The sequence below is a fragment of the Canis aureus genome, chromosome 5 (genome assembly GCF_053574225.1).
Source record: "Canis aureus isolate CA01 chromosome 5, VMU_Caureus_v.1.0, whole genome shotgun sequence".
Taxonomy (NCBI): domain Eukaryota; kingdom Metazoa; phylum Chordata; class Mammalia; order Carnivora; family Canidae; genus Canis; species Canis aureus.
This window is the reverse complement of record NC_135615.1, coordinates 78,197,921-78,212,373: the sequence shown is the minus strand read 5'-3', so window position 1 is coordinate 78,212,373 and position 14,453 is coordinate 78,197,921. Positions and strand designations below refer to the sequence as shown.

General features: G+C 45.7%; 1 protein-coding gene across 4 annotated transcripts in view; it reads right to left on the bottom strand.

The window, feature by feature from the left end:
- USP48 (ubiquitin specific peptidase 48) overlaps window positions 1-6,267 on the bottom strand; it is an 86,158-nt gene extending 79,891 nt beyond the window's left edge. For 2 of the 4 annotated variants that reach the window (XM_077899242.1, XM_077899243.1), the window contains exon 1: window positions 5,998-6,265. In XM_077899242.1, coding sequence (XP_077755368.1) covers window positions 5,998-6,131 — 134 coding nt within the window. In that variant the 5' untranslated portion in view covers window positions 6,132-6,265. Of the gene's footprint in view, window positions 1-5,997 lie in introns of all 4 variants that reach the window. The other 2 variants (XM_077899241.1, XM_077899240.1) reach the window with 2 other exon arrangements.
- Between the last annotated feature and the right edge of the window lie 8,186 nt (window positions 6,268-14,453).

The following is a 14,453-nucleotide window of genomic DNA, read 5'->3' as shown; positions in this document are numbered from 1 at the left end:
TTAAAATGCTAGCAGAAAAGTCTGTAATCATGAACAAAAATAGACTCAAGTTTCACAGAACAAAAAATACCTATTTAAACAAATAAGATGCATAAAATTGGTAATTTGTAGTTTAAAATTGTGTAAATAAAAAAACATACAGTGAAAATAAAACAAATGATTGAGATCATCAGTTAACAAGTTAAAGCTGGGTAATGAGGGAGAGGGTTCAGGGGGGTACCATCCTCTCAGCTTACTATGCATATTTTAAATTGGCCTTAAAGGCACCTGGGCAGCTCAGGCAGTTGAGCTAATGACTCTCGGTTTCGGTTTCGGCTGAGGTCATGATCTTGGGTCGTGGGATGGAGGAGGTTGGGCTCTGCTCAGTTGGAAGTCTGCTCCAGATTCTCCCTCTCCCTTTGCCCCTCCCTGGGCACTCACAAGCACTCTCTTAAGTCTTTAAATGTGAACCAACTAAGAAAGAAGATGCCGCTGTACTGAACAACAATTAAGAACAGGTGGATGGGGATCCCTGGGTGGCGCAGCGGTTTAGCGCCTGCCTTTGGCCTAGGGCATGATCCTGGAGACCCAGGATCGAATCCCATGTCGGGCTCCTGGTGCATGGAGCCTGCTTCTCCCTCTGCCTATGTCTCTGCCTCTCTCTCTCTCTGTGTGACTATCATAAATAAATAAAAATTAAAAAAAAAAAGAACAGGTGGACAAAGGAAGCTTCAAAGTGAAATGTTTCAGACTAGAGCTAGAAGTCAACTGGCATGATACTAGACACTAGAATGCATTACACTTCTGTAATGCTTAATTTTATAAGTCACTGGTACTGTTTCTCTAGTGAGAACAAGACATTGTACTCCTACATACATAAGTAGAAGCTGGTCTAGACTGAAATTTTCACATCAAAATTTTAACTATCACAAAAAGAAACAAATTAACATGAGACCAATCAGATAAAAAGTGATTAATGGGGCACCGGGTAGCTCAAGGGAGTTAAGCAACTGCCTTTGGCACGATCCTGGTCATGATCCCAGGGTCCTGGGATGGAGTCACTCAGCGGGGAGTCTGCTCCTCATCCTCCCTCTACCTCTCCCCCCACTTGTGCTCTCCCTCAGGCTACCTCAAATAAATTTTTTTTGAAGCGTGATTGGGATACCTGGGGGGCTCAGTGGTTGAGCAGCTCTGCCTTCCGTTCAGGGCATGATCCTGGGAGTCCCCACAAGAAGCCTACTCCCTCTGCCTATGTCTCTGCCCCTGTGTCTCTCATGAATAAATAAAATCTTTTCTTAAAAGAAAAATATTTAAAAACTTAAGTGTGATTAAGGGGCACCTGGGTAGCTCAATGGGTTAAGCTTCTGACTCGATTTCAGCTCAGCTCAGATCATGATCTCACCTGAGACTGAGCCCCATGTAGGGCTCCTTGATGTGTGGAGCCTACTTTAAGATTCTCCTTTCACCCTTCCCTGCCTCATATTGTGTTGGGGATGGTTATGAGAAAACAGGTTTATAAAATATATATATAAAAGTATAAACAGTAGGTTTATTAACCATGATTCTGATGGGTAATATAGCAAGAAGGATCAAAATGAAAAATGCCTCTCTTTTCCAACCAATTTACTGAAAGGAACTTATTTAACTATTACCCTCATCGTTAGCAAAAAAAAACTATGCTTTTAAGTATTAATATATGTAATATTTGCAGAACTCTGTTGAGTACAGTATTTAGTACAGATTGCTTTATCATGACTGTACTAATCAGTTTCAGAAATGTAAATATTCTTAATTCATCTACTTTGAGGACGACTAACCACCTCTTTAGCTCTGGAATCTCTTAACAATCATGTATGTAAAATATAAAATGTATACTGATAAACATCACTTGGACATCAGATTATGCACAGTCTCAAAAGTATGAAAGAAAAAGACCAGTCTGGGAGATCCCTGGGTGGGGCAGCGGTTTAGCGCCTGCCTTTGGCCCAGGGCGCGGATCCTGGAGACCCAGGATCGAGTCCCACGTCGGGCTCCCGGTGCATGGAGCCTGCTTCTCCCTCTGCCTGTGTCTCTGCCTCTCTCACTCTCTCTCTCTCTCTCTCTCTCTCTCTCTGTGTGTGTGTGTGTGTGACTATCATAAATAAAAAGTTTTAAAAAAAAGAAAAAAGAAAAAGACCAGTCTGAACTACAACAAAACTAAAAGCTTTTTTACTACAAACAATACCATCAAAAATATGAACCCAGAGAAATGAGAAAGTATTTGCAAATATTAGGAATTTGTATCTAATAAAGAACTTTTTTTTTTTTTTTTATGATAGTCACACAGAGAGAGAGAGAGAGGCAGAGACACAGACAGAGGGAGAAGCAGGCTCCATGCACTGGGAGCCCGACGTGGGATTAGATCCTGGGTCTCCAGGATCGCGCCCTGGGCCAAAGGCAGGCGCCAAACCGCTGCGCCACCCAGGGATCCCTGTATCTAATAAAGAACTCTTAAAACTCACAACAAGAACACCTGAAAAACATAATTTTAAAATGGATTTTATAACAGAAATTTCTCCAAAAATACACGAAAGGCCAAGAAGCACATGAAAGATGCTGAACTTTATACTCAGCAGGGAAATGTAAATCAAAACTACAATGAGATACCACCTACACCCACTAGCATGGCTGCGAGAAAAAAAATACAGGAGCAAGAATTTGGAGAAATAGGAATCTTCATGCTCTGTAAAATAGCACAGCCACTTTGGAAAATAATCTGTCAGTTCCTCAAAATGTTAAACATCGTTTTATGACCCAGCAATCCCACTCCTACATACATACCCAAGATAATAAATGAATACATCCACACAAAAACCCCTACACAAATATTCTTCGCTACATTATTCATAGTAGCCAGAAAGTGGAAACCCAAATGTCCATCAACTGATGAATGGATATATAAATGTGGAAAATACATAAAATGGATTATTCGGCAATAAATGAAAAATGGCCAACATACACATGAGAAGATGTTCAATTCATTAGTCCTTAGGAAAATGCAAACCAAAAACACGAGATGCCACTTCAAATTCACTAGGATGGGGGAATCCCTGGGTGGCTCAGGGGTTTGGCGCCTGCCTTCAGCTCAGGGTGTGTGATCCTGGGGTTCCAGGATCAAGTCCTGCATCGGGCTCCCTGCATGGAGCCTTGCTTCTCCCTGTTTCTGCCCCCCACCCCCTGGGTCTCTCATGAATAAATAAAAACTTAAAAAAAAATTTACGAGGATAGCAAACAGAAAGTATAGCATATGTTGGCAAGGGATGGAGAGAAACTGAAACCCCCATACATTCCTGGTGGGAATTTAAAATGATGGCACAGCAGCTGTAGAACGCAGTGTGGCAGTTCCTAAGTTAAACATAATTACCATGACCTAGCAATTTCACTCCTAGGTATACACCCAAAAGAACTGAAAACAAGTATTCTAATAAAAACTTGAGCCAAATATTCATAGCAGCACAACAGGCCAAATGGATATAACAAAAATGCTCATCGAGTTTATTATGGTGACATGTGTTTAACCACCCTGATCTTAGTACTCATTCCACTACATAGGTCTATCAAATACACTTTAAAAACAGGCAATTCTGGGGGATCCCTGGGTGGCTCAGCGGTTTAGTGCCTGTCTTTGGCCCAGGGCGTGATCCTGAAGACCCGGGATCGAGTCCCACATTGGGCTCCCTGCATGGAGCCTGCTTCTCCCTCTGCCTGTGTCTCTGCCTCTCTGTCTCTCATGAATAAATAAATAAAATATTAAAAAAAAATAGGCAATTCTATTTGTCAACTATTTCTCAGTAAAGGTTGGGGGAGTTTAAGTCCATCAACTGATGAGTAAACAAAATATGGTATATATTCAAACAGAACGTTATTCAGCCACACAAAGGAATAAAAGTACTGATCAATAATACAACATGGAAGACAATGAAAAACAGGTTTCGTGAAAGCCAGACCAAAAAAGCTATATTGTAGGATTCCATTTATATGGAATATTTAGAATACAGAAACCCAGAGATGGAAAGATCAGTGGTTGCCCGGGGTTGCAAGGAGGGAAAGGCAAAGTGTAACGGATAGTCTCCTTTTATAGTGATGGAAAAGCCCTAGAACTACACAATGGTGACAACTGTACAACTTGTAATGGTATTTAATGCCACTTAATTATATATTTAGTAAGTTTTGTTGCATATTTTACAGACTTTTTAAAAGATTTTATTTATTTATTCATGAGAGACAGAGAGGCAGAGACACAGGCAGACACAGGCAGAGGGAGAAGTAGGCTCCATGCTGGGAGCCCCAGGCGGGACTCGATCCTGGGACCCCCGGATCACGCCCTGGGCCAAAGGCAGGCGCGAAACCGCTGAGCCACCCAGGAATCCCCCAAAGTCCACCTGTTTTATAATTCGATTTACATGAGATGTCCAAGACAGGCAAATCTAGAGGCAGAAAGTTGATCAGTGGTTGCTTGGAGCTTGGGGTGGTGGTGCACAGCGATGGGCAAGTGCCAACCTAACGGCTAAAGAGTTAGGGGTGCGGTGGGGGGGGGGGGTGTTCTAAACTAAGATTGTGGTGATAGCTGAACCCTGTGAATGAATATACAAATAAACACTGGGCAGTACATTTTAAATGGGTGAATCACGCAATATATGAATTCTATCTCAATGCCAAAACAACAAAACGACAACAACAACAACAAAAAAAAAAACCCTGCTTGGATATAAACCTTGCAACTGCAACTTAAAACTGACATTATTCTTATAGTGGTTCCAGCCCATTTCTACTCCTTTACCTGTGTTTAAAAAAAAAAAAAAAAAAATCAGGATCGCAACAGTGTAAAAGTTTTGTTGTTTTTTGTTGTTGTTTCTTTGGTTACTCTGGAATCTAATTACGTTGAGAAACTAACTGCAACTTCATACATTCTATTACGCACAGACTCTTGTCATTCCAGTACTTACTGTTGGGAGTCAGATGCGCCCTCCTAGCGAGCCGGACGCCCAGAGCTCGGAATTACTCGTTTGCCTTATGGAAGCTCCCTACCTGGAATCACTTCTCAAACCCGACTTTATAAATTCCAGAGCTGAGACCTTGGACTTCCATGCCTTCCGGATCCCGCCGCGGAGTGTAAAAACTCCAGAAAGCCTTTGCTAAACGCCTGCTGAAGTGAGGCTACTGAGCATGCCCGGCTCGGCCAAGTCGATTCAACAAGACATTCCAGAAGAAGAAAAAAAAAAAAAAAAAAAAAAAACCTATAGTTCCCGCGTTAAAAGAAGGCAGAGAAATCCGAAGAGACAAGGAACAATGCCTGAGAATTCCAACTAAAAGGCAAGGCAAAGGTTCAAGGGGGCTGAGCAGACGTGAAGGGCAGAACCAACACAGCTCAAACTTCGAACTTGGGTCAAGTGGCGCACTCGGAACGCAACCCCCTTCCCCCCCCCCCAAAAAAAAAGAAGAAAAAAAAAGGGCTAAAACAGATGAACGGAGAGAGGGGAGGTCAACTGGGGGTGAAGGGTACCGATGACGTAGGCTGCCCAGACGTTTTTCTAAACCTGCCGTCTCCAAAACTAATACGAAGGTGACCAAGCCCAGCGTCCACAGTAATAAAAGATACCGGGGGATGAAACTCGCTTCCAAGTTCCCTTCCTACAATGGAAAAGGCCGAGCCGTGGCCAACATGCAACAGCCAACAACGTCTGCTAAGCTCTCCGCTCCTGCCTGCAACCATTTCCACCGCCATCTTCTAGATAAGAAGCCAGAACCTTTCCCAAAGGGCTTTTCAGCAGCATCACCTCCGAGCGGCGAGCCCGGGTCGCCCGGACGCGTCAAGGAGGAAGGAAGCCTCCGCCTTGCCCCCTCTCCGCGCCCGCTGGAAGCGCACAGCCGCCCGCCGTCCTCTCCTCGTCCTCTCCCCCGGCGAGACCCCCGGGCCCCAGCCCAGTTTTCCAAGGTCCGGAGCCAGACGGGCGCCAGGCCCCGGTGCGCGGGCCTCACCTGCACACGCCGCGGATGCAGGGCTCCAGCCAGATGCGGTAGGCGGTCTCGATGTGCTCCTGCGACACCTCCTCGGGCCGCACCGTCTCCGCCCAGCGCCAGGCCGCCTTCTCCAGCTGCAGCCGTGGGGCCATGGCCTTGGCCCGAGGAGCGCCTCCCGAGCCGGGCCGTCGCCGCTGCCGCCGCCCAAGTGGGCTCCGCCACCTGCCAGCAACCGGGACCAGGCGATTCCTCAGCCAGCTGGCCAGTCAATCACCTGTGCGCGCCACTGCCGCCGCGCCCGCCCGCCCGCCCGCCCGCGCCCGACCCGCACGACCGGCCGCAAAGCGCCGCCGCCGACACCCGACACCCCCCGCGCCCGGAGACGTTGGAGGTGTACTCTCCGCCGCTGTGAGCGCATGCGCGTTCCCAGCAGCCTTCGCGCCTCCCCGCGCCTCTCGCCGGACGCGCCGAGAGGAAAAGGAAGCGGCCGCTCGAGCTAGTGTTGCCACGTCCTCACCGGCGCTGCTGGGGAAGCAGCGTCTCAGCTCTCGCACAGGCCAGCGTCCTGAGTACCACTATCCTAACGAGTCGGCGCGTCGAGAGCAAAAGGCTGCCTATTCTTGCTCTCTGCTACTTCCCCTTTAACCTTGAAGGAGTCACGCGAGAAGCTGCTCAACGCACATAGGGCCGCTGGACTGCGGGGGTAGGACCTGAAACCGGGTCACCAAAAAAAAAAAAGAAAAGAAAAGAAAACCAGGGCCGGCTCGCTACAAAATGATTAAACTTGAGCCTGGACCGGTTCCGACCCCTTTCCCGAGCCCTCCTGACGTCACGGGACGTTCTGGCCTTTTCCTGAACTAGGGCTGGACTACGTTTCCCGGCGTGCGTTGCGTGCTGTCACTCACTGGACGCTAGGCATGCTGGGATTTATAGTCCTGGAGGTGGAGGGGGCTTCGGGTGAGGGCTGCTGGGTGCGGTTTTTCAGGCTGGGAGGGTCTTCTTTGCAGCTGGCCGACCCTCCCGGCTGCTGTTCTCTCTTTCTTGATGACTGCTTAGTACTTTCCTGAAGCTCCCGGGTTTAGAAACATTTCCTCTTTACAAGTCTTGCCCCAGGATATGAAGACTAGCCTCATCGAAGTGTTTTGCAAACTATTAAAAGCACTGCTAGAGGGAAGATTTTGGGGGACTTTGCATTTGAATGAGAGCCCGCCGGGGGTTTAAGCACTAATTACCAGCTGGATAACCTTGGACTTGATGCTTAAAGTGACAAACATTTGCAGAAAGCATGACGTAGATAAGACGTGGTCCCCGCCTTTGGGGGGTGGGCGAGGGGAGTGCAGTAGAAAGAGAGATCCCCTTATCAGCCTTGAAAGTTTGCAGGACTCGGGAAATGGCTTACCGGAAGACCTTATCTCTAAGTACATCTTTTTTTTTTTTTTTTGTCTAAGTACATCTTTAAAAGTTGAGTAGAACTTAGCCAGGAAGGGGGGGGCGGGGCGGGGAAGGCACCATTACAAAAGGGAACCACAAAGAGAAAAGGCACAGAAGAAACTTCTTGGTGTCAGAAAACAAATTCTGAGACAGGGAGAAGTAAGCTATGAGAAGCAGGCTGAGACCTTGCTTTTATCTAAGAGATTCCTTGAAATGTTTAAAGCTGGTGAGAGATAAAAGTGCAGATTTGCATTTTGTACGGCTTCCTCAGTCTCAGCCAAGGTCAAGGGCAGAGAAACCTCTACTAAGACTATTGAAGTAACACAGGTCTGAGATAATGAAGGCCTCAACTGGGGAGATGTAACTAGGCTGGGGTTTCAGAACACCTGGGCTCTAGGGGACCCATACAGACCAGGTGCAGCCACTCACCATTGACAAAATCCAAAGCAGGAGCATGAGTAGTGGTGAAATAAGAAAGGAGTTTATATCAGTGAGGCCGACACCGGGAACACTGTGGACTAGTGTCTCCAAGAATGTCTCCCAAGTGCTGAAAATACGTCCAGGTTTATATAAGGAATATGTGGGACAGTGCTCAATACATCCAGGCGGGCAGTGAAGGTCACATCCATCTTTACCTGGATCACTCTGGATCTTGCTGGCCCAGGGCAGTCCTTGTGGCTTGAGGGGATAGTTTGGCTCACATCAGGGGATGCTTTGCCCTCAGGGTCTTTTGCACGAGTTGAAAGATAAACGAACAAATTTAATTAGAAGGTATAGACTAAGGTCAAAATGGAGGTAGTCCTATTTCATAATAGGTATGGCATAAGGAGACAAATTTGAAAGATATTTAGGATGTGGAATTGCTATAACTTGATGTTGGTCTAATCAGTGTCTAGTCACCTTGGTTTTTTTTTTTTTTTTTTTTTTTGTCTAGTCACCTTGTTATTTGACTTTCAATTCTGGGTCATAGCCCTTTCCTTGGCACATGATGAAATAGTGATCTTAGTCACCATGCTGTCACTACTCTATGCAGTTTTCTAACCTGGTAGTTGAGTTTATCCCTAGTAAAATAGGAACTACAGAAACAGCAGCAGGTTTAGAAGAGAGATGGCTTCAATTTTTAATATACAGTAGACCTTTGAACCATGTGCTGTACCTTGACCCCCGGTGGTGTGGAAATTCTGGGTATAACTTCTGACTCTCCAAGAACATAACTACGGATAGCCTGCTGTTGACCAGAAGCCTTATCGATAACAACACATTTTGTATGTCCTATGTATTTTAGACTGTATTTTTTATTGTATTTTTTTTTAATATTTATTTATTTACTTATGATAGAGAGAGAGAGAGAGGCAGAGACACAGGAGGAGGGAGAAGCAGGCTCCATGCCAGGAGCCCGACGTGGGACTCAATCCTGTGACTCCAGGATCGCGCCCTGGGCCAAAGGCAGGCACCAAACCGCTGAGCCACCCAGGGATCCCCTTTTTATTGTATTCTTAAGCTAGAAAAGAAAATGTCACTAAGAAAATCATAAGGAAGAGAAAAATACATTTATAGTACTGTATTTAGGGATCCCTGGGTGGCGCAGCGGTTTGGCGCCTGCCTTTGGCCCAGGGCCCGATCCTGAGGACCCGGGATCGAATCCCACGTCGGGCTCCCGGTGCATGGAGCCTGCTTCTCCCTCTCCCTGTGTCTCTGCCTCTCTCCCTCTCTCTGTGTGACTATCATAAATAAATAAAAAATTATTTAAAAAAAAATAGTACTGTATTTATCGAGAAAAGTATAAATGGACCCACACAGTTCAAATCTGTGTTCAAGAGTCAACTGTATTGCATTTTAGATGTGTTATCGAAAAGAGACTTCCATGATTCAGAGCCAAAATATAACAGGAAGACAGAGTTAGGGATAAAGAGGAACAATAGTTTTTTGCTTTGCCAGGCAAAGGAGGCCCCACAGCGGGCTACGGCCTTCAAAAACTACTAGCCCTCGAGGGGGCCTGTAGGGGCTCAGTAGGTTGAGTGTCTGATTTCAAGGTCATCGTGCCCAGGTCCTAGGATTGAGACCCATAGCGGGCTCCAAGCCTGGCGGGGAATGTTATCCTTCTCTCTCTTTGCCTCCCCCAGCTCATGTTCTCAGTCTCCCAAATAAATAAATCTTAAAAAAAAAAAAAAAAAAATTTGGAAGTCCTCCCAGAGGAAGGGGCTAGGGTGTTTTATAGGGAAATACAGGCTATAGCTGGTTTTGAAAGGAATTGTGTTGTGCTGCCAGCCTCCTCATCCTGTCTTTAGAGTGGTAGGGGAGGTTTATGGAAGAGGGAAGAAAGTAACTTTAAAATTGAGCTTTGCCGAAGCATTGGTGCAGCTATTTTGACTTTTATTCAACTTCATGCTTTTTAGGCGATTTCTAATCCATCAGGGACATACATGCCATAACAGCAGACAGGAATTTGAGTCTTGTGGGATATATTGTCCTACACTATGAATTTTTCAATCTCTACTGGATGATTCTCGTCAGCATTCAAATATGCTGTGATTTCTCCCAAGTTTAACCGTCTCTTGACCCCCACATCCCCTTCAAGCTACTGTCCCATTTCTCTGCTCCCTTTATAGCAAAACCAGAAAGGGTTGTCTATACTTTTCTCCAGTTCCCTCTTCCTATCCCCGGTAAGCCCATTCCAAATCAGGCTGTTGCCTCTAATACCCGCACAACCACTCATATGAAGGTCACACTGTGAAATCTTGTTGGTAGGCTCACACTTGATTTTTGCTTGACCTATCCAAAGCTTTTGACTCATTTTTCACCCTCTGCCCTGGAACCTTTTCCTTAAGTCACAGAACACCACTTTCTCCTGCTTTTCCCATGGTTCACTGGTCATTCTTTTTTAGTGTCCTCTGTTGGTCCGTTCTCCTCTCTCATCTGTAAATTTGAGTGGCATAGGGTTGTCCTTGGACCGCTCCTCTAATACATTTACTCCCTGGATGATCTGATCTCCTCCTGTGGCTTTAAATACCAGCTGTGTGCTCATGACTGCCAAATTCATTTCTCTAGATTTGACCTTCCTCCTAAAATGCCAGATTTGTATATCCCCTCCTGCTTACTTGGCATCTCCAATGTGCAGTAGGTATTCTGCACTTTACATGTCCAAAACCTACCTTATTCTACTTGCATTTGCCCCCAAATACCCTTCTAAAACATGGCCATCTCAGCAGGTGGCAACTCTATCCTGCCAGAAACTTTAGAGGCAGGCTTAACCTGTCTTTCTCTTACACCCCCATCCAGTCCTTTCACAAATCTTGTCAATTGTGCCATCAAAATACATACAACCACTCTGCAGTTACCATTACCACCCTGGTCCCACCTGGATTAGAAAGCTTCCTAACTGGACTCCAGGTTTCACCCTTGCCTCTCTGTAGTCTGCACATAAGCCAGATGGACACTCCTTGGTTTAAAAACCTTCTAAACTTCCTGTCTCCCTTAATAATAAACAAGGGCCCTTTCCTCTGCAACTTAACCCCTAGACCTCATTTCCCACCACTCTCCCTCACCCCAACTTTGCTCCACCAACCCTGCCTTCCTCCCAGTGCATGATTACCCAAGCACCATTCTGCCTCAAGACCTTTGCATTGGCGGCTTGCTTTGCCTGGAACTCTCTTGTGCACAGCCACACGGCTTGCTCCTTCACCTAATACATTTTGGGAACAGGGGAAGGACCCTAGAAGGAAGGTCCGGAAGAAACAACTGTTAGACATAAGGAGAATCTGGGATGCCAGGGTGGCTCAGTTCGTTGAGCATCTGACTCTTGACTTTGGCTCCGGTCATGATCTTGGGGACTTGAGACTGAGACCCCATTGGACTCTGAGCTCAGCACAGTCTGCTTGGGAGCCTCTCCCTCTGCCCCTCCCCCTGCCTTCACATGCCTGTGTGTGTATGTGTATTTTTTCTCTCTCTAGTATAAATAAATCTTTAAATAAAAAGTAAAAAGAGGTGAAGTTCACTTTAACAGTATACTTAACCCTTGGGGATCCCTAAGTGGCTCAGAGGTTTAGCACCTGCCTTTGGCCAAGGGCATGATCCTGGAGTCCCGGGATCAGTTCCCCCCTATTCACTCTTCAACCAACTCCGATCTGGCCTATGACCTTTGACCTTATCACTCCTCTACGTTATCAAGGTTAGCTTCCATGTTACCTAATCCAGGGGTCCTCTCTCAGTCCTCAGCTCTCTACAGTCACTGCTCCTACCATCCTGAAATGTCCTTCTCTTGGTTTCTGGACATTATCCTCTCCTGGTTTTCCATTTTCCTCAGCTGCAATTCCTTTTCTGTCTTCTTTGCTGCTGCCTCCTCCTCTGTTGGTTTTCTAAATGCTATTTTAAAATAAAAACTTGGGCAGCCCTGGTGGCTCAGCGGTTTAGCGCTGCCTTTGGCCCAGGATGTGATCCTGGAGACCTGGGATCGAGTCCCATGTCGGGCTCCTGACATGGAGCCTGTTTTTCCCTCTGCCTGTGTCTCTGCCTCTCTCTCTCTCTCTCTCTCTCTCTCTCTCTGATGAGTGAATAAATGGAATCTTAAAAAAATATATAAAAAAAATAATATAATAAAAAAAATAAAATAAAATAAAATAATAAATATTATCCCGGGATCCCTGGGTGGCTCAGCGGTTTAGCACCTGCCTTTGGCCAAGGGCGCGATCCTGGAGTCCCGGGATCGAGTCCCACGTCGGGCTCCCAGCATGGAGCCTGTGTCTCTGCCTCTCTCTCGCTCTATCATAAATAAATAAATAAATCTTTAAAAAAATAAAATAAAAACTTCTCCCTGTTTTCTCTACATGACATTACTACTTCACTTCTCACACCAGATGTATGGGTTTTCCACGCATCAGCAATTCTGTGACACCAGCCAGATGTCCTACAAATTTAACCCAATTCTGTGACTACCTTGAGATCACACAGGTTAAGGGTTCAGACCTTCAAGACTGTATATACACATACACCCCTTCAGACACCAATGGCAAATCCAAGTTCTCATCTGTGTCTCTGACAAACTGGCTTTGAGTCAGAGGTGCCCATCACCCCCTCCCCAGGTTTGACTGATTAGCTAGAGCAACTCACAACTCAGGAGAGCATACTAACTACCAGTTTATTAGAAAAGAATGTATCGGGGACGCCTGAGAGGCTCAGCGGTTGAGCATCTGCCTTCGTGATCAGGGCGTGATCCCGGGACCTGGGATAGAGTCCCATATCGGGCTCCCTGCAAGGAGCCTTCTTTTTCTTCTGCCTGTGTCCCTCATGAATAAATCTTTAAAAAAAGAAAAGGAAAGGATGTAACACAGGAACAGCTAGATAGAAGAGAGGTATAGAGCAAGGTATGTAAGAAGGGACACAGAGCTTTCATACCCATCCTGGACACACAACACTCCCAGCATCTCCACTGTTCACCAGCCCAGAAGTTCTCTGAACCCCATCCTTTTAGGTTTTTATGGAGATTTCATTACGCAGCGGGAGTTGATTAAATCATTGGCCATTGATTATTGATCGCTATCTCCACTCCCCAGGGGTGGGGGGAGGATGGGCCTGAGGATGAAAATTCCAGCCCTCTAAACATGATTGGTTTTCTTGGCAATTAGTCTCCATTCTTAGATTATTACCCAGGGGCTTTCCAAAAGCCACTTCCTTAACAGGAAGTCAGGTGTGGTTGGAAGGGGCTTGTTACAAATAACAAAAGACAACTTTATCACTCTAGGAAATTTCAAGGGTTTAGAAACTTTGGGAATGGAGGAAGACTAAACAAGTATCTCTTATAAAGCACAGCTGGATTTTTGCCAGCCTTTGTCCTGGACCCACTTCTATATCAATCAACAAAAAAACAAAAAGAAAAAGAAATCAGATTATGTCACTCTGTCATCCTTTCACACTTTAGACAAAATCTAAACTTTTCATGACCTATAGGACTATCGTAGGCAGAATAATGCCCTCCCCCAAAGCTATTGACATATTCTGAATGCTTTCATTTACCAAGAATTCACATCTTCTTTTTTTTTTTTTAAGATTTATTTATTTATTCATGAGAGACCGAGAGAGGCTGAGACACAGGCAGAGGGAGAAGCATGCTCCCCGCAAGGAGCCCGATGTGGGACTTGATCCCGGATCCCAGGATCACGCCCTGAGCCGAAGGCAGGTGCCCAACCAGTGAGCCATCCAGGCGTCCCAAGAATTCACATCTTAAATCCTAATGCCCAGTGTGATGATATTTGGGGGTGCTTAGATCATGAAGGAGGATTAGCACTCATAAAAGAGACCCCAGAGAACTCCCTTGCTCCTTCTACTTATGTGAGGACACTGAGAAGACAGCTTTTTATGAACCAAGAAACTGAGTTCTCACCAGACCAAATCTTCAAGTACTTTGAACTTGAACTTCCCCGCCTCTAGAACTATAAGAAATTATGTTGTTAAGGCACACTGTCTATGGTATTTTATTTATTTTTATTCTATTTTAACATGGTATTTTTGTTATGGAAGCTCAGAGTAAGACAAATGTGCCCAAAATTTGTGAATATGTTATCTTATGTGGCAAAGGGGACTTTGCAGATGAGATTTAAAGATCTTAAAATATGGAAATTATCCTGGATTACCTGAATAGACCCAATGTAACCACAAGGGTCTTTTTTTTTTAAGATTTTATTTATTCATGATAGAGAATATGAGAGACACAGGCAGAGGGAGAAGCAGGCTCCAAGCAAGGTGCCCAATGGGATTCGATCCTGGGTCTCCAGGATCACGCCCTGGGCCAAAGGCTGGTGCTAAACCGCTGGCCACCCAGGGATCCCCTCACAAGGGTCTTTATAAGAGGGAAGCAGAATGGTCAGAGCCAGAGAAGATGTTACTCAGCTGACTTTGAAGGTGGAAGGAGTCACAAGCCAAGGAATGCAGGCACTCTTTAGAAGCCGGGAAAGAAAAAGAAATGGATTCTCTCCTGAAGTGCCCACAAGGATTGCAGCCCTGCCAACAATACCTTGATTTTAGTTCAAAGAAACCCTCTCTAGACATCT